We start from the raw sequence: 26,604 nt of genomic DNA, 5'->3' as shown, positions 1-26,604 counted from the left end.
CCCCTCCTGCCCCAAAAAAAAGTGAGTGGGCTGCAATGCGAGGCAGTGCGTGCCGGCCAGAATCAGGCCGGCACGCACTGCATCTGGTGTGACTGAGCCCTAAAGCAGAGGTGTTTTTCAAGATACATTTATTGTACGTATTTATATAGTGCTGACAATGTACACAGTGCACATTCATAATAGGTCCCTGCCCTCAGGGAACTTACAATCTAAGGTCCCTATCACACATGCATACGGAACAGGAACCAATTAACCTTCCAGCATGTCCTTGAAGTGTGGATGGAAACCCACACAAGGCCAGAAAGAACATGCAAACTACATGCAGATAGTGCCCTGATCAGGATTTGAAATAGGGACCCCCATTGCTGCAAGGCAGAAGTGCTAACCACTAAGCCGCTGTGCTACCATGATATATAAAGCGTGTTTATTTTAGAAGATGTCACCTGCTGGCTGCAAGCGATATGAAATAAACAAAGATATATGTTTCATGTTAAGTGAAGGCTGGCCTTGCACCTGTCAATTTTTTTCATTCGACCCGTGGGCTGAACGAAAAAAATTGACCTGATTCCTATATCAACACAAACATCATGTTGATCGGGGAATCGCCGCTGCTTGCATTGTATTCTGCCGCCGGCCACCTGTCAGAATACCTGATCAGAGCGAGCAGCTCATTGGCTGTTGGCTCTGATAGTACGAAGGTTTTCCAGTCATTGGCCAGTACATAAAATACCGTCTGAAATTCGGCCAGTGTATGGGCACCTTAAGTGTAACACTTTCAGTTAATTGTGAGATCACAGTACTCCCCCTGACAATATCTTCATCTGCTTTTCTCTCCAGAAGGAGGGAGCCATCTTTGTTCAGATGTTCACTAAGGATGGGCTCGGGCGTGTTCGCAGCTCCACGTGCCGAGCCCGCCAGGAAGCTGACAGCGCCAATCACAGGTACTGAGACATTTTCCCTGTCCGCAGCTGCAGAGATCGGGAAATATCTCAGTGCCTGTGATGTGACACGCCCGAGCCCATCCTTAATGTTCACCATCTACTTCCTGGACTGATATGTCAGCTCAGAGATGACACAGTCTTCTAAATCTTGGTGCCCGTGCAGTTCTTGGCTGTGTTTAGAAATGTCTGACACAGATCAGCCCCTACTGCAGCCTTTCACCTTTCTAAAGAGTTACAATGTTGCAAACAGATCAATCCGGGAGAGGAAACGCTTCCCCCTGCCTGCAGCAGACTGATGGCATCATCTTAGTCTAGGCAAAGTCACTGGACTGGAGCTCAAGGATTGCTTTTTAATGTTTAAAACATGATTATGTTGCTGTATATTGTGACATGTCAGGCAGATTTATAAAGTTGCACACAGGTCCACTGTTATAAATATTTACCTGGGGTGCTGGTGGTGCCGGAGGTGCAATTTACCTCCATCTGGTGTCCCACCCAGTTGCCTGATATCACTATTCACTGATCGCCAGGAGCTTCGCAGAACGCTGACAAGAGTGTCCCGCTCAGCTCGTGGCAACCAGTGACATCACTGGGTGCCAGGAGCTGGGTGGGACACCAGCCAGAGGGTCACAGGCTGCTAAGAGCTTTTAGCACCCTGGGACGCTCGGGCCTAAAAGGGGGCGGCAGGTGTGACCCAAAGAGATGCTGCCTGAGGCAACCGCCTCATTATATGGGCGGACCTGCATGGGGCACCCTGTAGTATACAATCCTAGACAGGACTTTTTAAAGTTTAATGTGGCTGACAGGTTGGCTTTAAGTTTAGTCAGTTGCTCTGTGCTAATGGTTTTAGACAAGCGTGAGACGCTTCGTAATCTGCAATATTGTGTGCAGCTAACATTGGGGCGGACTGTACCATTTGCTGGAGACGTCGTTTTTCTTTCTTTTGTTGTACCGTTGTGTCCTGTATATCTTTGTGCAGAAAACAATAAAATAAAAATTTTGAATGGCTTTAAGTTTAGTGAGTCGTAATAAAACCTGCAGGCTCATCACACATCGGCGTGCAGAAGAAAGCCTCTTTGAAAACCTGGCCAGTGTTCAGTACATTAGGCAACTGTCCTCCCCTCTGCGCTTCATGCAATATAAATGGATGTAAAATATTCACAAGCAACTTCACAGTTTGTGCAGCGGTGGACTCTGCTCTCCGGCGCTCTTCGCTCTGTATCTAGATAGAGCAGCAGGAAGTTAGAGACAGCGGATGATACATTATTATGTTATCTGACAAATGGCGTAGACTGCGTTGTGGTTTACAGCTCAAAGAACTATACTATATTACCAAAAGTATTGGGACGCCGGCCTTTACACGCACATGAACTTTAAAGGAGAATTATGAGGTGAGTGATCTTCATAATCTGAGCCGACCTGTGACAATGAAACGGTCACAGGTCGGCTCAGTAGATCGGGAAGTGAGCAAACACATACCGTCGCTCGCTCACTTCTCGATCTACCACTGCAGGGAGCCGTGACTGTCACTCACGGCTCCCTGCAGGGATTCCCCCCTCCCCTGTCCGATCCTCCAGCGCTGACTGGCGAAGGAGGACGGGGGAAGAGGCAGGCACAGCTGACTCTGCCTCTGGATAGGCAGAGCCAGCTGTCAATCACACAGCTGGGTGGATCTCCACAGTAATGTCGGGATCCGTTCCGGCTGCCGCGCCTCAGTATACCGCGAGCTGTAGCTAGCGTTATACTGAGCTTTGGGTCACGGGAGAAAACTAGTTTGTGTTCTCCCGTGACCCTTAGGAGAACTATGGGGAAAAGCCCTGACCCCATAGTTCTCCTTTAATGGCATCCCAGTCTTAGTCCGTAGGGTTCAATATTGAGTTGGCCCACCCTTTGACGCTATAACAGCTTCAACTCTTCTGGGAAGGTGTCCACATGGTTTAGGAGTGTGTCTATGGGAATGTTTGACCATTCTTCCAGAAGTGCATTTGTGAGGTCAGGTACTGATGTTGGACTGGAAGGCTGGGCTCGCAGTCTCCGCTCTAATTCATCCCAAAGGTGTTCTATCGGGCTGAGGTCAGGACTCTGTGCAGGCCAGTCAAAGTTCCTCCACCCCAAACTCGCTCATCCATGTCTTTATGGACCTTGCTTTGTGCACTGGTGTGTAGTCATGTTGGAACAGGAAGGGGCCATCCCCAAACTGTTCCCACAAAGTTGGGAGCATGAAATTGTCCAAAATGTCTTGGTATGCTGATGCCTCAAGCGTTCCCTTCACTGGAACTAAGGGGCCAAGCCCAAACCCTGAAACACAACCCCACACCATAATCCCCCTACAACAAACTTTACACTTGGCACAATGCAGTCAGGCAAGTACCGTTCTCCCGGCAACCACCAAACCCAGACACATCCATCGGATTGCCAGACAGAGAAGCGTGATTCGTCACTCCAGAGAACACGTCTCCACTTCTCTAGAGTCCAGTGGCGGCGTGCTTTACACCACTGCATCCGATGCTTTGCATTGCACTTGGTGATGTAAGGCTTGGGTGCAGCTGCTCGGCCATGGAAACCCATTCTATGAAGCGCTCTACACACTGTTGTTGTGCCAGTCTGAGTGCCACACAAAGTTTGGAGATCTGCAGCTATTGACTCGGCAAACAGTTGGCGACTTTTGCGCACTTCAGCATGTGCTGACCCCGCTCTGTCATTTTACGTGGCTGAGTTGCTGTTGTTCCCAGTTGCTTCCACTTTGTTTTAATACCAAACAGTTGACAGTGGAATTTTTAGTAGCAAAGAAAGATCAAAGAGACTGTGAAAATATGTATGTATGCAGATTTTGTTAATACTTTTTTTTCAATGTCTTATTTCTAACTTCCGTTTACTTGTGACACCATTAAAACGCACCGGTTGAGATTTGATCTATGGCAGGGGTAGGCAACTCCGGCCCTCCAGCTGTGCTTTAACTAAAAATCCCAACATTTGTAGTCCAATCGGAGTCATGCCTGTAACTGTCAGTCTTGCAATTCATCATGGGACTTGTAGTTCCACAACAGTTGGAGTGCCAGAGTTGCCCACCCCGATCTATGTTAACACCTCCTGACTCCACCCCTAAACCTTTGACTGCCCAGTCACATGACCCCCCTGATTCGTTAGTCTACACTGGGTGCATAAGTCACAGAATTATTGTCCCATAGAGTGCTGGCATGCTAAAAGCAAGGTGCAATGCATGATGGGAAGGCAAGCTAGTCAGCGACTTTTAGTTGCTACCAATAGTAGCTTGGAGTTTTTATTGTAGCGGGAGAGCTATTCAAGGTCTGATTTTTCCTGCAACTTCAAATGCGCTGTAGCAAGAATAGCCCAGAATTGCCACATGTGATTCTATCTGACAGCGAGTGTTACTTTAGCTGGAGGAGTGAGGTTCCAGTATAGGAGAAGCTTGTAAAAAAAGAAACAAAAACAGAAAGCATTTTTATTTTTCATGTAATTAATTGCATAGCTAACAAGCCTGGCAAAAACCTGACAGAGGGTCTAACCCCTCACCACTTTACCCTAATGGGCTATTTTATATTATTATTATTATTAGGGATGCACCCATACAGATACTAGTAACGGTGCCAATACCGAGTATTTGGGCGAGCACTCGCTCTAATGCTCCAATACCTTCCCCGATACTGGAACTTCTGGTCAGAGAAAGATTTCCTCTGACCAGCAGTGCCATAGGGGAGCATTGAGCCAGCTTCCTGTGCGATCAGGAAGCCGGGCGGTGAGTAATGACCCACCTCCCAGCTTCCTGATTGGCCAGGAACGCAGGCTCCATGCTGATTGGCAGGGAAGCCGGCTTCCTGACCAATCAGGAAGCTGGGAGGCATGTCATTACTCGCTGCCTGGCTTCCTGATTGGCCGGGAAGCCGGCTCGATGCTGATTGGCTGTGAAGCCGGTTTCCCGGCCAAGCTCAATTAAGCAGGTTAGACAACATGTAGCCAGCTTCTCGGGCAATCAGATTGCTTGGGAAGCTGGCGCCATGGCAGCGGAAGCACCGGTATCGGTACTCGGTATCGACGAGTACTGAAAGCAAAGTATTGGTACTCATACTTGATACCAAAAAAACGGTATCGGTGCATTCCTAATTATTATTACTATTATTATAATACAGTATTTATATCGCGCCAGCAGTTTGTGTGTCGCTTTTTACAATATAAGGATGTCATTGCAGTTACTATACAAGACAGGAGGGATAGGAGGGCCCTGTTCACAAGAGCTTACAATCTATTCCCTTTTATCGTTGAGTCTGTGACCGGAGTTCTGCTTTATGTGACTATATCTGCGGTCAGACAGAGGTTAGTATCAGCACGCAGTCTTGTTATTTTTCTATTTCCCAGGTTTTGTTTTATTCTCAGTATAAACTCTGCATTGGTCCTTCTCCGGTTTATTGATCTTCCCTCTAACTCAAGTTGTCCTTGTCTATTTCCACCTCTGGTGCCTGTCCCCTATCTCTCCCCTCCATACTTTCTTACCATTGGCCTCATTCCCCTTCTCACACATACACAAAAAAATGCAATTTCATGCCTAATGCATTTTAAGATTCCATCAGGAAGTTTGGTCTTTGATCAGCGGGACAGACGTCCTGCTGGGCTCCTTTTTGCTGGCAAAATGCAATTCTCTTAATTAACACAGCGTGTCTGTTTATCGCTAAATAGAATCAAGCTGAGCCCTGTTCATTTCACTGCTCTAGACCTCTGTTAGCCAGATCCGCACCGGAGAAAGAAGACAAATTGCTGTGCGTTTTGTACCCGGAAATTCCACTTTTATTCCAACTGGGGTGCAGAGATCAAACTGAGAGGCTGCAACCGGACCACAATAACTCTGAGTGACCAGCGTTTAAAGCCATTCCGTCACACGTGAGATTTAAGGTAAAGTCCACTTTTTGGAAAGAAATATTAAATGTGCACTTCTTTATCAACGAAAAAAACGCACATTTCTAATTATATTTTTTACATTGGAGCTAGTAAAGCATTGCATCTGCGATAAGCAGATCACAGGTGCAATGCTCTGGCTCCTGCAGATTCTTCCTCCCATTCATATCTGTGAGGTAAGGACATTCAGTAACAGGGTGGACTACAAGTGCACTGACATCACCACACTTGTATTGCATTGAGAACTATAAGTCCCTCTGCTGCAGTGGCTGATGAGTCTTGTAGTTTATCCATTCGCAGAGCCACACACAGGCACACCGAATAAAAAAAAAAAGCAGCAGCCTGCGGGGAGAAAAACCCCACATTGCAGGTAAGGGAAACATGACTGTAACATGAAACAGGGTAAGCAAGGTAAACTTAGCCTTTAAAGCAAAATTCTGGGCACACATTTTATTAACCCTTGCAGTGGTTTGTGTCCTGGTTAAAAAAAAAGTTATAATTACCGGATGCTCGGAGCTGGCTGGCTGCCACATCATTCACCTGCCTCCTTCCCCGCTGCAGTGATGGTATGTCCCTTGGTGTCCTCATGTCCTGTACACTGTGTATAAAACATGATGGGGACCTTAAACTGCTGCAGCGGAGGAGGAGACAAGCTCCAGGCACTGGTCTAGAGCTGTCTGGCTCTGAGGATCAGGTGAGTATAACTTTTTTTATCTCTTTTTAGCGAACACTTAATAGGGTTAATAAAATGTGTGCCCAGAGTTCTGCTTTAAGGTGCTATAGAACATTGGGAAACAATGTAAAAATTGCCCTAAAATTTCAGACATGTGCTGCTCTCGCCAAGTAAGAAGCAGAGGATGTGGTGAAACTGCAAATCCCATGAGGCATTGCAAGATTCTCATAGCCACAGACAGGACTCCCTGAGAGAGATGCATCATGGGATTTGCAGTTTCACCACAGCTGGAGGGCTGGATGTTCCGTACCCCTGTTTTGTTTTTGCCATTTTTTTTCTGTGTCTGAACACAGCTTTATTTTAGGCTGGGTTCACACCTAGGTGGCACCGTTTTTGCGCGTTTATACGCGTGTTAACAGCATGCAATTATATGCGTGTTTTTGCACATTGTGCACATTTGTATGCACGTTTTAACACACATACATGAAGACGGACGTTTTGATTGGCAGCTCATAAACCAGCAGCTCATAAACCATTGTGGTAATGGAAGAAAGCATGTATAAGCGCACAAAAACGCTCACGAAAATGTACAACATGTTGCTGTTGTGTGTTTTGGGGCATTTCCACTGAAGTCTATGGAGCAAACTGCCCAAAGAAACTCCTGTACCTTTTCGGGTGTTTGACGTTTTTCTGCTCAGATGTGAACCAGGGCCATTAAAAATCGTGGGATTTCTTGTGTTGGGCAGTTAAAGGAGAACTATGGGGTTACGGCTTTTCCCCATAGTTCTCCTTAGAGTAACGGGAGGACACGAACTAGCGTCCTCCCGGCACCCTAAGCTCAGTATACCGCGAGCTACAGCCCGCGGTATACTGAGACGCCGCAGCTGAAGTGGATCCCGACAATTATGTCTGGATCCGCCCAGCTGCGTAAGTGACCCGCCCCCTCCCCGGCCGTTCCGCCAGTCAGCGCTGGCGGATCGGAGCGGGGAGGGGGGAATCCAGCCCCTCCCCTGTCACGGCAGAGAGCTGTGACAGGATCGAGAAGTGAGAGAACGCCGGTATGTGTTCGCTCACCTCCCGATCTACTGAGCCGACCTTTGACAGTCTCATTGTCACATGTCGGCTAGAACTATGAGGATGAGTGAAAAGCACTCACCTCATAGTTCTCCTTTAAAAGCGCTTTTTGAACTGCTAAAAAACTCCCAGGTGTGAACCAGGTCTTAGTGTCCATGCGCATTGTGGTGTTTAGATCCAAATTTTAGAGCAATGAATAGGGGCATAAAAATAAAATGCCCCAAACCTGTGTTGAGAGGAGCCCACTGGCATCATTTCTGTGCATATGTGAGTAAACACACATGTATGCACATAAATACGCTCATAATTACACACCGAAATGCGCATTTTATACATTGTTATTTTCCTCCGGCTTCTGGCAGAAAGATCCAGTTTAGATCGGAGTAGTTCAATAGGCATGTGATTTTTTACATTGATTCTGCCAATAGATCCATTCATTTTCAACTTCTTGTAATAGGGTGGCAACACTGTTCTTTCTGCAGTAAAATCACTGCAGCATTGCCACCCAGGGTAGTTTAATATGGACATGTAAATTTAGATAGACTTCCAAGCAGAACTCCAGGAATTTTTCTTAACCTTTGCAGTAGGGATACCCCCGCCCTGCCAGGGTTAACTACTCATTTTTGGCTAGGTGCTAAAAAAAAGTTATACTCACCCGATCGTAGGAGCCGACTTGTTCTTAGACCGGTCCCTGGAGCATCTATCCCTGTCCACTGCAGCAGGCTCCGTAAATCCATCACGTTCTATCCACTGTGTACAGATGTAAGGACGCGTAGGAACATTTTAATGCTGCCGTGTAGGAGGAGAGAGGCTTCAGGGACCGGAGAAGGAGGCAGCCGGCTCCGTGGTTCAGGTGAGTATAACTTTTTTTTGCAAGCACCTAGACAAAAACAAGCACTTACCCCATACAGTGCAGGGGTAGCCCCACTGCAAGGGTTAAGAACATTTTTGGCCAGAATTCTTCTTTCAAGGGAAGAAACACACTGCAGCTTGGAAAAAATGGAGCTTCTTTAAAATGCCTTGAGGTGCACATGCACTGGCTGAATTTCAGACTTTTTTTATGTACCGGCCGAAATTCACAGTGTGTGGGGCCGTCGGCTCCCTTTCACCCGGCATTCCTCAATCAGCTGATCGAAGGAGCCTGATGGAAAATCTTTGTACGATCAGAGCCAACAGCCAATGAGCTGGCCGCTCTCATCGGGTATTCTGACAGGTGCTAGGGGCACCTGTCAGAATACAATGAAAACAGTGGGATTCCTCGATCAACATGCTGTTTATGTTGATGTAGGAATCGCGTCAATTTTTTCATTCAGCCCTCGGGTAGAACGGAAAAAAAAATTGACAGTTGTATGGCCAGCCTTACCTGTAGGCCATGCGCATCCCCCAAGCCTAAAAGAAAAATTATCAGTGTGAGTGATCCTTCCCATTCTGCCACCAGCACCACAGGAATGAGTTCAAAGCCCGCACATTGCACTCTCTCTCCTCTGTCACAGCAATGCTGCTCTCAGCCGCTGCTGCCCCGGGATGGGGGGAGAGTGCACTACACATGCACTGCTTTTGAACAAAGGATATCTATCGCTCATCCCTGTGGTGCTGGTGCTGCACGCTTAACATACGGCACGTCCTAGCTCTTCTTGGCAGTACGGGGAATATAAAACTGTGAAAGTTATATAAAAAAAAAATCCTTCCAGCTGAAAGTTAAAACAATAAGTTTATAATATATCATGTGCAGTATGTAAAGTGCTGCATAAAAATTGTTGGCTGTATATAAATACCAATAAAATAATGATAGTATACTTAGAATTCAGTACAACGTCTCCTCAAAATAACTGATTGATATTATTGGAGTGACAGAAAAAAAGAATACAACCTAATCTTGGCAATGTGAATTGGTCTTGAAAAGAAAAAAAATCCAAATATTCACACTTGGAAAACATCTTGACAATTTACTTGGAAGTGACAAATGACAAGTTAACCTACTTTAGTTGTGCTGTTTTGTACAGCGATAAGCCTAATGAAGTCACTCTTTTGTAGCAGTGAAAATGAGCCTTGCGGTAGAGTACAAGTGTTATTTAATTATACCACTGAAAGTCATTGAAAGTGATCTGTTACAAAATACCCGTCGATCCTGACGGAAATCTTGTGAACTTTCTGTGCTCTCTGCCTACGCTGCACTTTTATCGGTCACATTGTTTTCAGCTATTTCTGTGGACTACAGAACATCTCTCTTCTCCTATGTTATGGTGAAAAGGAGAGGTGAGGGTGTGCTGTGGTCCTGTCCTAGGGTGGCAACACTGCTCTTCTATAGATACAGTACAGTAAGTGTGTGTTGTCAGCCTAAGACAGGATAACCAGGTGAAAGTAAAGAAACAAAGGTACCAAAGCAGCTACCACATATTACATCACTTCCTGCATTCAGTGTCACTTTCCAGCTACAGAAGCTGATGAGGCAGATCTCTGCTTCATCAACTTCTCTGGGGGTCCTTAGGTGACATTAGGGGTCTCCATAAAGAGGACTTGTCATGTAAATTGGCTATCGCATAGGGTGCTTCTTGGCCCCCCCATGTGATAGCAATAAAGTTGTGTAAAAAAAAAAGTTATACAAAAATTAAAGAATCATAAAAAAAATAAAGAAGCATTAAAAAAATTAAAGAATTTTTTTTTTTAAGTCCTCCGCCCCCCACATACACATGCAGATATGCGTCGGGTGCGCCTATGTGCGAAAACAAAGATTGTGCCGCACATGTTAAATATAACCGCGAACGCCGGAGTGAGAGCAATCATTTTAGGGCCATTAATTACTGATAACACTAAACTGATGAGCGGTAAAAGCGTTTTAAGTGTCGCCTATGGCCAATTTTCAGTGTACAAAATCAAACACCGCGCCAGCAGGTTTCGGTTCAAGAGAGTATTAATCAATGATGTTCAGGAGTGCAGGGCGATAACGGGGCGGCTCTCACCAGGTTCAGAACAACCTCAGCACTGCAAGACAAGACACAGAGAGCGCCTCCATCGCATAAAAACTTTTTAATAAACGAATAAAAAATGGTATAAAGGTACTCACAAAGGACGAATAAAAACAGGCATAAAAGGGTCAGAACGAAAGGTGCATATCCACCGGCTGTTCGTCTTCCCTGGTAGTGAAGTGTATTACGCGTTTTAGAGGTCACGCCTCCTTCCTCAGAACCAATTGGGGGTGTTCCAATTTTCAGTGTGGTCGTTTATTGTGATTTTGCGGGCACACGCAATTTTAAGGCTTGACTTGTTTGGTGTCTATTTACCCGACGTACAAACAACGAAAAAGCCACTCGCACTCCAATTCGATGTCCATTCAACTTGTTTATTCGCTGAAGTGGTATAACATCAAGATGCATTAAGATGTTATACCACTTCAGCGAATAAACGAGTTGAATGGACATCAAATTGGAGTGCGAGTGGCTTTTTCGTTGTTTGTACATTGCCTGCAGAGGCATCTGCTGCTACTCTGGCACCCGCCCTGTACATTGGGCTATTTACCGGTAAGGGTAAGGAGTGCGATGGGATAATTGGATTTTGAATTGTATTTATACACAGTAAATAATTTACTTTTTTTATAGTTATCCTTTAATCTAGAGATTGGGGGCAATTCATAAAAACTAGAGGAGACAGATTCTGAAGCAGTTGCCCATAGAAACCAGTCTGCTTCTCTCTTCAGTTTGTTCAGGTAATGTTTGAAAATGAAAGAAGCTGGTTGGTTGCCCCCCATTGAGTTGAGGAATCATGATATGATGATGTGTATTTGGCAGGAGGGAGCTTGCTTAGGAGGGATTACAAGGTCGAGAGAGTCCAGGAGGCCATGATTTCTAATGGTCTTAAAAGCAGACAGGAGGAGGCGGAGCAGTGACACATAACAGAGGCACAACCACAGAGTGTGAAAAGTGCAGCCTCCCTTCTTCTACTATGCAGTCATACAGCACAGCAGGGACAGGAGTATCAAAAGAGCCCATGTGCTATTTTACAGACCTTCTTTCAGATGAAACATTTCCTATTTATGAGCTACAACCGTTTGTATGGAGTTGTCCTTTAAGGAGTTAATAAAAAAAGGTTCTCCTTTGAGGATGCTTTTAACAACCCTTTTCTTTGTAACATGTTTCTATTTATATGCAGATGCCCCGTCTCTTTTTCTTTCTCTCCTTCTCCTGCACAGGCCACTGGAAAAGACAACTTCAATTTAAATGTTAATACGAGGCAAAACTTCAAAATGGAGCCTTTGGCAAGGGTTGCGGGGAGGGACGGACTGCCACTGTTTAATATATTTGCTTTTTACTCTTTACCTTCTATAAAACAGCACTTTGAGTAATCGACGCACACCTTGCCAGCAATCCAGAGGGGTTTTAATGTAAGGCCGCAGCAAACGATTGCACAGGGCCGCTTTTATGTGGAATCAATGGACGCAGCAAATATGCGAAACCATTTGAGGGGGCTTTGACGGAGCTATCCAAACGCATCTAGACAAGCGGCTGATGCAGCGAGCAAGGACACATGACAGTAAATTAGATTAGCCTTGTAATCCAGGAGATCTTTACATCGCAATGTGTAATAACTATGTAGCAAAAATGAGGAAGAGAAGATGGAATTTTGCTATCAAAAGCTAATGAAAATCTCTCGTGTTTTTTTTAATAGGTAAACGTGAGCTTATTGATGCGTAAATCTTATCAGGGTATAATAATGTATCAGGGTATAATAATAATAATGTTTTCAGAATATTACTCCTATAGCATTTTAGGTACACATTTTTTTTGTACATATTCATTCCTGAAGCTTTAGTTTTGTAAATAACTGATTTACCTGAGATTTGTTTTTACATTTATTAAAGCCTACCAGATCTAACAGTTTAAATCAGCTAAATGTAATACAGGTGCATCAAAACAAATGGTGTGCAAAGTCTAAAGCTGGACAAAGACCTTTTGTTTTGCGATGGTTGTAAGGTCATTTAAAAAACGTACGATCTGCCCATCTTGGACAGGCAGATCGTACTTGCGATCATCGCGAGCCCGTCCCCCTGAGGGGCGGGCTTCCGGTGACTGCAATGCTGAACAGGCAGTGTGCACTTGCGCACACCGGCCCGTTCGGAATTTGTCTTACGAGCATGCCACACACCCGCCGACAATCGTACGATTCTCGGCGGTTTTTCTAACATGCTCGTAAGACAAAATTTGTGCGACCTTACAGTAGCTGCCCATACACCTGACGATTATTGTACGAAACTTTTCATCCGATGATCGAACTGTCGTACGATTGTCGTACGGCATCCCCATCCTGCCCCGATCATCGCAAGGTTCAATCAGCGTTAGTTACAAAAAACACCTGGACGAATTGCGGTAATCGACCACACGTATTTTTGTTTCCGCATGAGCAGTGTTAATCATACGACTTTTGACGTACGGAAACGCCACCAACCTTGTGAAAATCGCACGACTGAAGTCTCCGAACATGCAGGAAAGACAAAAGTTGTACGATTGTACAGTACTGGCGGTTGCACACTACCCATACACCTTACGATTGTCGTACGAAAAGTCGATCACATACGATTATCATACGATAAACGTAAGGTGTATGGGCACCTTTACAGTCAGTTTTCTTTTGAAAGCAGCTACGGCCTGAGTAGAAAAGCCTGTCCCCTGCCAGCATACTGCAGAGAAGGAGCTTTGCTTTCTTTGTGGAAGCAGAGGTTTCTCTGGGGAGGTCCAAAACACACCCTGCTAAGTCAAAGCTACAGCTCTTTAATAAACAGAGAGCACGGGCCTTGCTAAATGCAGAGTTTTAAGTCGGATTCAGCAGGGGGAGTGTTGGACATTCACAGAGGTTCTAAGCCTTCCACTCTATCCAAAAATGTTTCAAACCTTGTGACATAAGTCACAGGGTCTGATCAGATTCTGCACTGTGGCCATTGGGGAGAGGAGTCAGCAGTGGGTGTGTTCCAGTTGACAAAGGCATATCATGCCATAATGAATTACTTACATTAAGGGCAGTGATAGTGTGGGCAGTGATAGTGTGGGCAGGGGGGTGGGTGGGAATGACAGGAGCTGATTATGTAATGATAGGGGAGCACAGAACTCCCCTATCATTGCCACAGAATAAAGTGGGGCAAATGTCACCAAAGTGGCATGGCTGGATTAGCCTGCACACTGGTTTTTAGGCAAGAGTCTGCCTTCCATTTCTTTGGAAAAAGGTATATCTGATATATATATATATCTTTATTAAATAACTTACACCATATGGTCAAAGGCTAATGGGCACTTGACCATTACACCTACACTACTGTATATGGCCAAAGCTATACAGACACCCCTCCAAATTATTGAGTTCAGGTGTTTCCAGTAAAAGGGTGCAGGTATTTTTACATCATGAAAAGATATTGTAGACAATTGCATGCTTCCAACCTTGTGTCAACAATCTGGGGAAAGCCCTTTCCTGTTCCAGCATAACTTTGCCCCATGAACAAAGCCAGCTCCATAAAGACAAGGATTGACCAGTTTGGCGTGGAGGAACTTAAGTGGCTTGCACAGAGCACCGACCTTAACCCTACTAAGCACCTTTTGGAAGAATTGGAATGCCGATTGAGAGCCATGTCTTCTCATCCAACATCAGTACTTGACCTCACAAATGCTATTTTGGCTGAATGGGCACAAACTCCCACCGACAGACTCTAAAATGCTTTGGAAAGTCTTCCCAGAAGAGTAAAGGCTGCTGCAGCAGAAAACCGGTGGGGAAAACTCCGTATTAATGGCCATGATTTTGTATTAGGGTGTCTAACAACTCATACAGGTGTGATGGTCAGGTGTCCACAAACATTTAGCTATACAGTGTACGCTAGAAAATCACATAATTGGCATTAAAATGACTGCTGAACACATCCTTTTCCAAAGGGACAGGTGCTCTTTAAACTATAAAGGGTCAATAGTTGTTTGGTGTAAGACTGCTGCAGGATCAGCAGTATAAGTAACATCAGACAACAGTCATTAGCTGAACATGCCACAAATATTGAACTTGCAGTAAAGTGAAAACATTCTAACCAGTAGCGGCCTATGTATCAGATGTAGTGTCAGCTTATCTTCATTCTCTTGTTCTGCAGATTTTTTTTTTTGCGGCATGGGCACTGTACAAAGTAACAAAAGACACAAAGATAGTTTAATGGACACCCCAACAGCTGTACATGTGTACGTCTGAGATAAGATTACTGAGGAGCCGTTATGCTGTAGCACACGGCCAAGTTTTATGGGAGACATTAACTTGATTTGTATAGGTTACGGCTAAAAAATATAGGGCAGCATTGTGACAAATATAAAAATTAACTGTTTTGCTGCCCCTGATGTGCGATTGAACCATTCTCAGTAGCTTGCAGGTGTAAAATGACTACTCCTTTCGTCTGAGTTTTACCTGAAGACTGCAGTGAGATGGGAAAGGAAGGGGGGGGGAGGGGAGGGGGCAATCATCTTGTGATGATGTGAAGGGAGGCATCAACAGAAACCCTTTAGATGTGCCTGTTCATTGCCTATCCCTGCAGGAGGCTGGGTACTGTAAGCTTACATATATACAGGGATGCTGGGCATGCTTTCCTTGATATAGCTATTCCTGTGTTTGAAGACCTCTATAGACCTCTTTGAAGTGATCACACAGAAAAAGTGAACTGTCTGAAGTTTCAGCTCAGTAGAAGATAGAAAAAAAGTTCAAGCTGACATAGGATCCCCATGCCATAATGTATTACATTGCATTGAGGGCCATGGTAGTGTGGCCAAGGGGGTGGGTGGGGCTGACAGTCACTGACTGTGTGATGATAGGGGAGCACAGAACTCCCCTATCATTGCTGAAGAATAGAGCAGGGCACATGTCACTCGAGCAGAGATGGTGTTACAGAGCGGGCTGCATTAGCATACATCATAAAATAGGAAAAGACAGAAACCCATAATTAGCTTCAGTTAGTTATTGAGTACTCAACAAGACATGAGTCAGCTACTGGTAAATGTACAAAATGAAGATAGATACCAATAAAATTACATGAATATTTATTTAAAAGAAAAACAATAACCTAGCTCTGTAAGTGGAAAAGGGGGTACAGGGCTACATATCATGTACTACGGATCATTTAACCCATTCATATTAGCAGAGGATAATTGTTGCTGAAAAGTGCCCCCCTCGGCTTATACTCGAGTCAGCGTCTCGAGCTGGTCAGGTTTCTTCTTACTTACCTCGCCGAGCGTCGCGTCACTGCTGCTCCGGTGGGCGGCTCTCCGAGCGGGGTCATCTGGCAGTCTCCGGCCACCTAAATTAGGACCCGGAGACTGCCAGATGACACCGCTCGGAGCGCCGCCCACCGGAGCAGCAGTGACGCGACGCTCGGCGAGGTAAGTAAGAAGAAACCTGACAAGCTCGAGACGCTGACTCGAGTATAAGCCGAGGGGGGCACTTTTCAGCAAAAAATTGGGCTGAAAAACTCGGCTTATACTCGAGTATATACGGTAATATATCCTAAAAATAAACAATAAGGTGATCAGCGCCAGTAAGTGTAATGTTAAAATAAGAGCTACCAAGCACTAAGGATATAACTTAATATATGGAAAATGTGAAAAACAATATTGTGCCGAGCTAATAATCATACATATCTAGTAAATTGAAACATATATATAAATGAGTCACATATATGAGCCTTCAAACAAATGAGGCGATAAGGTCTCCTCAGATCACAGGTACCAGTATAAATCCAGGTGAAAAAAGGACAAGGACATAGTGCGTAACGTCCAATAAAATGCAATTTATTAAATAAAAAATGCGTACTCACAATAGTGTAAACAGTACAGGCATTGGGTATGGCTGGATTAAACCAGCAAGGCAAATGGCAGCAAAGTAATAAAAAAAAACCTGTTCGTCCAGCTCAGCTCAGTGCAGTGACATCAGAAGCTCTGCCCTACGTACGTTACGTCAAAACACGTGACTTCATCAGGGGACTGATGAAGTCACGTGTTTTGACAGATTGGCTGCGAATCATCTGAGGAATTTTTTTGCACAATCACCATTGTTTGCTTTTGTTTTTTCCTGGGACTCTTTTTGTCTATATTGCTTTTTTGTCTGTGTGTAGATATTTTCAATGCCTCATTTGTTTGAAGGCTCATATATGTGACTCATTTATATATGTTTCAATTTATTAGATGTGTATGATTATCAGCTCGGCACAATATTGTTTTTCATATACTATATCCTCCTGTGACCCAAAACTCTGCAAAGCCGAGCTGCACTAGGGACAGATCCCAACAATATTGTCAGGATCCACCCTAACACCTGATTGGCAGCTGGCTCTGCCTTTCCAGCTGCGCCTGTCCCTTCCTCGTCATTCCTTCACTCAGCGCTGGAGGAACGGAGAGGGGGAGGAGGAATCCCTGCAGGGAGTGGTGACTAACAGTCACCGCTCTCTGCAGGGAGATGATCGACGGTATGTGATTGTTCAGTTCTTGATCAATAGAGCTGACGAGTGACAGCTTCAGTGTCACACATTGGCTCTAATTATGGGGAAGAGTGTATTTCACTCTCCCCATAATTCTCCTTTAATGAGGGCTCAACAAGACAAGCTGCACTTCAGCATGAGAAAGGAAAAAGGTTAGATTTGCAATTTTGCTTGATATATATGGCTAGATCACAAAGTAAACTTAAACCAGTCAGATCTGTGTAGAGAATAAATACACTCTTTCCCAGTCTGTACTGATGCCCCAATGTCTATGACATCACAATACCAAAAACATATCTAACTTTTAGTGAAGTGATTGCCTCCACTGTTCTAAAATGGTCGTCTAAGCTGCTCTTGGTATGGAAGACAAAGGTTTACATATTTTCAGCCATGTTTATTAGAGCTCTAGGCCCGAGCAAGTTCACATACCACAAATACACCATAAAAGCAAAGAAAACACACACACACAGGCTTTGTTTCATCAAGATGTGACATCACTTAAGGACTGCGCAATAGCACTTAAAGCAGAACTCTTTTTTTTTTTAAAACATACTCCCTGTCCCCATACCCTCCTCCCACAGCATTTTCCTTGCTTACATACATGCCTTGTTTCCAGTCATCTAGCAATTCACATGACATCTTGGGGTGTTCTTGCTCTCCCCGGTGGGTGGTCAGAGCGGAGATGATGTTATGACATCAGACCCATTCTCTGCAATTTTGTGCTATGAGTCCAGGCTGACGTTGTGATGCACCGCCAGGAGGTGTGTCCATGACAGTCTGGGCTTACAAGAAGCAGGTTCAATGAAGCTTACCATAATTTAACCTGTGCAAAAAGCAGCACAGCAGAATGTGTGTGTGTGTGTGTTTGTGTGTGTTGGTGGGGTGGTTTGGGGCAGCACTGGAAACAAGACACATATTGCAGCAAGCAATTAAAAAAATGGGGGTTTGCTTTGAGCCATGCTAAATTGCATACGATAACAATGACTGATAGGCATTTGGCATGCTTTAAGTGCATTTTAAGTACTAATAGCTTAATGAATCAGGGCCTTAAAGTCCAAAAAGAATACTAAAAGCTTACAACCGGGGCAATATTAAAGTCTATGTTTTTGATTGTGTCGTGAAGGGTTAAAACTCTGCCAGGTAATTTTTATGTATCTGTGTACCATTAGGGAAATTTCCCTTCACTTCCTGTCCTAGAGCCATAACAGGAGGTTAGATTAAATCTGTCAAATCTCTTAGACAGTTGTCCCCAAAATTAGAGGATTTACCCTCACCACTTAGTTTGGACTTGATGGACCTGTGTCTTTTTTCAACTTCAAATACTATGTTACTATGTTACACTTGTTCTGGGGAGAACTCTAAAATTTGGGATTTCCTGTCTCTGTGATAATGGTCACCAGGACAAACAGAGGGATGAATCTCCCCAATGGGTACACATACAGCAACAAAGACTTTCTGAGGGGGGCCTAACCCGTCCTTGCTTTTCCCACTCCTACTGCCCTCTACCATCTATGAAGTATTTCCTCCCTCACCAGCTGGTAGACACTTGTGACCTGCTGAAGGTCCTTAGACCATAGTCTGAAATGCTCTGTATACACGTGAAGCATGGATTCAATCTTCTCCTCTTTGAGTTTCTTTCCTACATTAAATTTGACCGGCAGGGGATGTCCTTTGTCTAAAAAAAAAAAAAAATTGGTGATAAAAAGGTGTCCATCTTTCCATTTAAGAAAGTTGGAAGGTATGCCATCAAAATCAAATGCCAAATGTATGTTTGCCTTAAAAGGTGGTAAATTTAAATCCTACCTCACAGCATGGGGGTGCTGGATTAAACACCCTATGTATGAAACCTGAAGAGTTTGGATATTTTCATGTATATCATGCACACTAGTGTCCTTGTACCTGTAATCATACCTGTCTTATCTTTGTGGTTGCTTATTATTTATTTTTTGCTGTCTTTTTTTGTTGACAAACAGAAAATCAAATGCCAAATGTGCTTATTAGTTTCTACTACAATGTGTAACCCCACGTTCCGGTCTCACTTTGGCCTTCCTTGTGCACTGAGCAGGAAACATCCATCTGTCCATCGAGAGCCTGGCAGCATGTCATGACCTTGCCCGTCTTTCTGTCTGCGGTGGGGGGTCTGCAGTCTTCTGCTCTTCACCTGCAAGAAGCCGAGCAGTGCCAGGCACAGAGGCAGCAGGAGGGCCTGTGTGGCCAAGTGATGCGCAGGGAGCATAATTAGCTGCGACACTGAGCCCGAGAGGGAGTTCCACACATACAGGAAAAGACAGCAAAAGTCAGCCAGGAGCTCACTGGAACATCAGCTCATCTCTGTGATATTATGCGTATGAACATTGATTTATTGAAGGCCTGGCAGCTAAGTGTGGACGGCATCATAGTACGTGATAACACAGAGAATTAGAGAACACCAGTTTGCTTCGTTTAATTAGTACAAAATGTATGATGGATTTTTCTTTTCCTCAGTCTGGTTCACTGCCAGCTCTATTTTAAAGAAAACCTTGGATTAGAGAAATATGGAGGTTGCCACTGGTGTATTCTCTGTCTGCAAATGCTAGCCGCCTTGCTGTCAGGTTGTCCTTATTTTGGAACACAAACGCAATACAAGTAGGCAGATTAGGACTTTGGACTATAATGATCTGCATGCTTGTTCCAATTCAGTGATTCAGTAAGTATTGAAGAGGGTCAATGCAACTGCATTTTCTGAAGGAAAACAGCAATAACAGGCCCAACTGTTAAAAAAATGGGGCTCCAGAAGGTGTCTAAAACAAAAAAAGAATTCTAGCTGCAATACTAACCTCCTACCCTGGTACTGACACCCACAGTAATTCCATTCCACACCTAGATTTACTCTGGGCACCCAATGTTATTCACCTCAGAAAAATTAGGAAATCCTCTTTGTACAGGGCTTCAATGACCCGCCCCTGAAGGGGCACTACCACAGGGGCCCAGGGATCCCAACCTGAAATAAGTTATTTCCTCTCTGTGGGAGGGGGGGGGGGGGGGGGGGGGCGGTGCAACAACAAAGAAGAGAGCACCCCCCTGAAATGATGGCAGATAGCAAAGAAGCTAATGCTTCCTTTGCTAACTGCTGTTCTTTTTAGAGTTCTGACAGCTGCTGCCGTCAGGGAAATAAAAAAAACAACAACATAGGAACTAATAGCTAGATTGCTATTGGCTATTTCAATTTGCAATAACCATTAGCAAGATGGCTATTGCACCCGCCCTCTGCTCCTGTCAGTCAGCAGTGGTGGACCTGATGGAGAACTTCAGGTCCTCCTCTGCTGATTGACAGCAACAGTGGGTGGGTGCAATAGCTATTCTGCTATTGGCTATTGCTAATTAAAATAGCCAATAGCAGTCTAGCTATTATTTCCTATGCCATTTTTTTTTTCTGACTGACGGAACATCCGGGAGAGTTTTGAGATGTCTGGGGGCCTGAAGTCTCATACAAGATCCAGAGAATTGGGCTGACATCATGTCTACAGTACTACTGTCTACATAATTTAGGGCTGCCCATCTCCAGAGAATAGGTGAAGAAGATCCTGGGTGTCATGTGATCACCTTTTTAACCCCCCCTGCTGAGTCAAACCTATAGCTCTGCAACCAGTAAAGCTTGTGCTCGTTGCTAATTGGAGATCTTAAACTTTGACTCAGCAGGGGCATGTTGGTGCACTGCAGAGAGACCACTGCTTCCATACAGGGATCAAGGGTCCTTCTCTGCAGCATACTGGCAAGGGGATAGGCTTTTCTGATCAGGATGTGGCTGCTTTCTGAATAAAATGAACTGTGAGACTTTTCGTTTTGGTGCACCTGGAATATATTTAGCTGAATGAAAATGAAAGTTGAATTGGGCTTTAAAGAAACTATGTTACCAACTTAAAAAAATGCAACTAAAACCACAACAAAAAACAAGTATTTTAAAGGCGTACTTACAGGCACTTAAAGGATAATTATGAGGCGAGTGATTTTCACTGAGCCGACCTGTGACAATGAAACTGTCACAGGTCGGCTCAGTAGATTGGGACGTGATCGAACACATACCGTCGCTCGCTCACTTCTCGATCTATCGCCGCAGAGAGCAGTGACTGTCACTCACGGCTCCCTGCTGGGATTCCCCCTCCCCTGTCTGATCCTCCAGGGCTGACTGCCGAAACGGGGGAGGGGGCGGGCACAGCTGGCTCTGCCTCTGGATAGGCAGAGCAAGCCGTCAATCCCGCAGCTGGGTGGATCCAGACAATATTGTCGGGATCCGTCCCGGCTGCGGCATCTCACGGTATACTGATCTTTGAGTCACGAGAGAACGCTAGTTTTTGTTCTCCCGTGACCCGTAGGAGAACTATGGGGAAAAGCCCTGACCCCATAGTTCTCCTTTAATCACTTGCAATGTGCCTTTGAACTTGCTCGATTTGACTGCTCCAGGAGAGTCAATTCCCTAGCACAGCCCCCTCCCACCTTGAACATTGTAGCACTCTCCTTTGGCAATGTCTGTACTGGTCCAGCTCCTCCATCCCTTCCTTCAGCTCCCTACATAACTTTTTATGTAACTGCCAGGCAGGGGCGAAACTAGAAATCACACCCCTGGTGTGACTGTGTAACTGGTCACACCCCTGCACACCTCTCACCTGTCAGCCCCGATCCGATGTCAGCCTTCTCCACCACCGGGCCCCACCTCCTCCTCGGTCGCCGGCGGGACCCTGCCTCCTCCTCCAGATCACTGACAGGTTGTCAGTGATCTTGACAGCGGCGCGTTCCTCCTTACAGCTGCCAGTGACAGCCAGCAATGCTATAGCAACCCAGCCAGCCCACTCGGCACTAGGGGGACCCCTTTGTTCCTCATCCTGGCCGAGCCGCCCTGTGCCCAGGGCCCCATAGTGGCCGCCTGGGTTGCTATGGCGATAGTTCCGCCACTGCTGCCAGGGAAGGCGTGGAGGGGAATACAATAGCGTGTCACTTGTGACAGCTGAGTTTGCTGGGGCTGCTGACATAACATTCAAAATGGTGGCACCCAACTGCAGTCTCTGATAAGTAAATAACATGCATAAAACATAATAAATGCACATATACTCGTATGAGAGGGTTTTTGTTGGCATAAATGGACACATATAAATCACATAGCACTAAAAAAAAGCTATAGCTCCCCTTGAAATAAAGCAACTCCAGTAAAACGAATTCTGATTGGCTGCTATGAGCTGTGTCGCACATCCTGGTGGCTCTTTGTGCTGATTAATGCAATAAGCCTATAAATTGTAGATTCACTATGGGATGAGGATAGGCCACTTGCTGTCAGGCCTTCATGAATGGCACCAAGGGAGGGCACCTTCCAGCTCCTGATCTGCCTTGTTGTGATGCTCTGTAAGCGTACCCTCGATCCCTCCCTGGTTCTTCTATCTGAAATATGCAGATGTGTGTCACGAAACGTCAGCTCCCTGCTGTTTTTAATTTGAAGAGGTGGTTTATCAGGTCAGGTGCACGCTCGGAAAATTGCCAGAGATTCTGCTGAGGTTTGATAAACACAAATTTCCCTCCCCACTTCCTGCAATGCTCAGGGCACATCTGTTCTGCTGCTTTATTTTCTACAGTCATTGGGAGGAATGATACAGGCAGCTAAATGTTAATTGATTTTATTGCAGTACGGGGTAATGAGTGAGTGGCAGGTGGCAGGTATTGATCAAACATGATTTATTTGATATATATATAAAAGGGATAATCGTGGAAAGTCAAAACCAACCAAATGACTGAGATTTCTGGTATAAAGTGACCCTCATGGGTAAAGAGAATGATTCACTGATCTCTGAGTACTCATATTTTTCTCGCTCAGCTCCCACACCATTTGGCAGCTGGAAGTGAAGTATAGTACTGTATACTTTTGGGTATATGTAAGCATGTGACTCACTTATCCTCTCCCATGTGACAGAGTTAGGTGTTTCCCATGTGACAGCCCCACTGGCTGTCAAAATACCTGAACAATGCCTGCATCCAGTCAGATTGTTCAGGTATTTTGGCAGCCAGCAGGGCCGACTAGCAAGATACTGAAGCTTGGCCCAGTGGGAGATTCCTCCAGCCACACAGTTTAGCGTAGATGGAGGAATCTGTTGCACATTTCTCATCTGACCAGAGAAAATCTGCAGATAATCTATAGGTGTATAGCTAGCTTTAGTTTGCAGGAGTTGTGTTAGCCAACAGATCCTAATGCAGTTTGCATTTTACCACTGCGGTTCAGCTACAGGTTGACTAAAGAAGCACAAAAACACTCCACAAAGGCTAAATAAATATGTTTTTGGTGACTTATCTGTGTGCGATTTGTGATTCTTAGTCAAATTTCTGTGTAAAAAGTAACGCTCTTTAATTCTTCTCATTATTGTTGTTTTCACAGATTTACGCAGGATGACAGCTGGCTTCATGGGCATGGCGGTAGCCATCATTCTGTTTGGATGGATCATTGGAGTGCTGGGGTGCTGCTGGGACAGAGGGCTCATGCAGTATGTTGCTGGTCTACTCTTCCTCATGGGAGGTAAGGCACAATGGCTCTTGTCCAAATGAGAGAGCTGCTCTGTATGTATAATGTAAAAGAACTATTAAAGTGTAAATCCAAATTCTGTATTTCAGTATGCTTGTCTCACTGTATATACATTTTTCTTAACCACTCGAAGACCCGAGTGTTACATCCCCTTCCTGTCCAGGCCATTTTTTAGTATTCAGCACTGTGATACTTTGACTGGCATTTATTCAGTCATGCAACACTTTACCAAAATACATTTTTTTATATAATTTTTTTTTTGTACAGATAGAGCTTTGTTTTTAATTTTTTACCAAATAAAGAAAAAATATATAAAAGACGGGGTTACGTCAGATAAATAGACACCAAACATGTCAAGCCTTAAAAGTGCGTGTGTCTGTGAAACGGCAAAAAACTACAATACCCACAATTGGCCTTTAAAATCTTTTACTGCTCATCAGTTTACTGTTAACAGTGATTGATGACCGTAGAATTATTGTACTCCAATGTTTGTGGTGATATGTAATATGTGGCGCAATGGTCGCTTTCGCATGTAGACGCACCCAACACTTGTTTGCATTTCTGTGTACGTGGGGGTAGGGGACTTTTAAAAAAAATGTTTATGTTTATTAATTGTTTTTATGTGTCTTTCATGTGTCTTCTATCATAACGACGGAGATCACCAGCACTCAGTCAAAAGCATTCAGTTATTTTGCTTATTTATTGAAGAAACATGTCACAGGCAGTCAATTAGTCAAGGTTTCGGAGCCACGCAGGGTCCCTTCTTCAAGGCGACAGTGACAATTTTTTTAAAACTTTTTTTTTTCACACTTAACTTTATTGCTATCACATAGGGGATAATAAGTCCCCTATGTCATAGCACAGATACAGTGACATGTCCTTTTTATGGAGACATCAGGGGTCTATGAGACCCCTAATGCCACCTATGGACCGCCAAAAAAGCTGATAAAGCAGAGTTCTGCTTCGCCAGCTTCTTTTCCAGCTACAGCAGCTTCCAGGTTCAGTAATTGGAGGGGAGATCATCCGCTGCAAGTGTGCTAATTACCCTCTGATTGAAGTGAACAGATCTGCCATGCCGATCCCTGCCCCACACAGGGGACAGCAAAGCCCAGGGCAGCTGGCAGTGGCGGCGGAGGAGGGGGTGTAACAGCCATCACTGGCTGTAACAAATGTCCACAGTGTAACAAATGTTCACAGTGTCCTGCTCGTGCAGGCGCTAGGGGCTGCGCACGAGCAGGAAACAAAATGCCATACATGTGACCCACATTGAAGAAGGAGCTGTCCCTCCACTAACATACAACAAATACTTTTTTGTGAATCTGTTGCAAAGTGATCCTGCCAGTAATAGCACTACCTCCTGTAGTGAACCCAATGGCCAACAGAAGGAGCACATATGGCAGGCTCACATTACTGCTTCTAATTGCGTGGTAGTGGCTTAGTGTTGTCAGCATGCAACAGGAATTCATACAGCCGTGCATGTTGAAATCTGATTTTACAATGACCTTTAGATCTATCAACATCTATATTGTTGGAGGGCATGGCTAACCAGATATAAATTTAATGGATTGCCTAGGCCCATTTTTAAGATTTTGGTAAAGGTAAAGGTGATTGTGCAGAGACTGTAAAGTGTATGGCCAGCTTTACTGGTTCAGAGCACAGGGCCAATGCCAAAGGACATTCTCTGCACTCAGTTTGGATGTTCTCCTTGTGTTTGTATGTGTTTTCTCAAACATTCCAAAAACTTACTGGTAGGTTGATTGGCTTCTACGTACAACTGGCTGTAGTGTATATGTGCTGAAATGTTCAGCTAATTTTTATATCTCTTGGAGGCAACTTAGCCCGACTTCCTGTTTATTTCACCTCTAAAATGTAAATCTTACTCTACCTGTAGAAGCCGGAGCATCACTTTATTGCTGCATCCCCTGTAATGGCGGTGACAGATGGGTGGTGTTGGGAACTCAAGAAATTAGATCTTACCAATGGAATTCTTGAGAAATATGACCATTTAACGACTACTATATAAAACCGTGTTTTATTTTTGTCTTGTCCAGACCTATAGTGTGTGAGTTTAAAAAAAAATGTCCTAATATTTTGCTCTCTCCACCCACAGGTACCTTCTGTATCATATCACTGTGCACCTGCGTAGCGGGTATCAACTTTGAGCTGTCCCGCTACCCTCGGTTCCTGTACGGTCTACCTGATGACATCAGCCATGGCTATGGATGGTCCATGTTCTGTGCCTGGGGGGGCTTGGGCCTAACTTTAATCTCGGGTTTCTTCTGCACCTTAGCGCCCTCAGTACAGCCTGTCCTGAGGACCAACTGCCCCAAATCCCGCCCTGAAAACGGAACAGTGTGCTAAAAACATATCTATCTAGAGCACAAAAAGAGAAAGGCAGGCCACTCTACCTTTAAACTCATGTGTGGACTACAGATATTTCCTTGTCGCCATTCCTGTTCATGCCTTGTTTGGAGGCTACAGGAGGAATGATTTCGGCATAGGAGAGTCAAGGACTTCAATTCATTGTGATGTTAGATCAAAGGCCACATCATGGACCATGTATATAATCCTTCATTAATCGATGCTTTTTGTTTTCTCAATCAGGACACCAGATGGTTTCCGTACCGGTGTCCTTTTACCATGAACCTCTATCACTTCCTTCCCCAATTGTCACAATTATTACTTTCAAATCTGTTCTAACAGACCTTACCCAGAAGCAGAAGACTGTTTTAGAAGAACGGCCCTCACATGTACACCACTTTGGAGATCTAACGTGGAAATAATTTCAAACCAACATCCCTCAGTCATTTGGTAGAAGAGTTGTGAGAAGGAAATGGTGACCCAAAGAAACCAACAGCTTTGCTATTTAATATATTTTTGAATTTGGCAAACCCATAATTTTGGCCCACCGTTTTATCCCAAAAATTGTCAACTGGTAGAATTGACAAACAATAATAACATTTTGCGTGCTCCATTAAAGCTGAGACGTCTC

The 26,604-nt window shown here is 44.6% G+C and overlaps 1 protein-coding gene across 1 annotated transcript in view; it reads left to right on the top strand.

The window, feature by feature from the left end:
- Positions 1–26,169, top strand: part of TMEM178B (transmembrane protein 178B) — a 249,788-nt gene extending 223,619 nt beyond the window's left edge. The window contains exons 4-5 of the mRNA XM_018563946.1: positions 23,469–23,606; positions 25,723–26,169. Of these exons, the coding sequence (XP_018419448.1) occupies positions 23,469–23,606; positions 25,723–25,973 (389 nt within the window). The 3' untranslated portion in view covers positions 25,974–26,169. The remainder of the gene's footprint in view (positions 1–23,468; positions 23,607–25,722) is intronic.
- The last annotated feature ends 435 nt before the right edge of the window (positions 26,170–26,604 follow it).

Source organism: Nanorana parkeri, unplaced genomic scaffold (assembly GCF_000935625.1).
Source record: "Nanorana parkeri isolate BGI_ZX_2015 unplaced genomic scaffold, ASM93562v1 scaffold712, whole genome shotgun sequence".
NCBI lineage: Eukaryota > Metazoa > Chordata > Amphibia > Anura > Dicroglossidae > Nanorana > Nanorana parkeri.
This window is presented reverse-complemented; position numbering and strand designations above follow the sequence as displayed.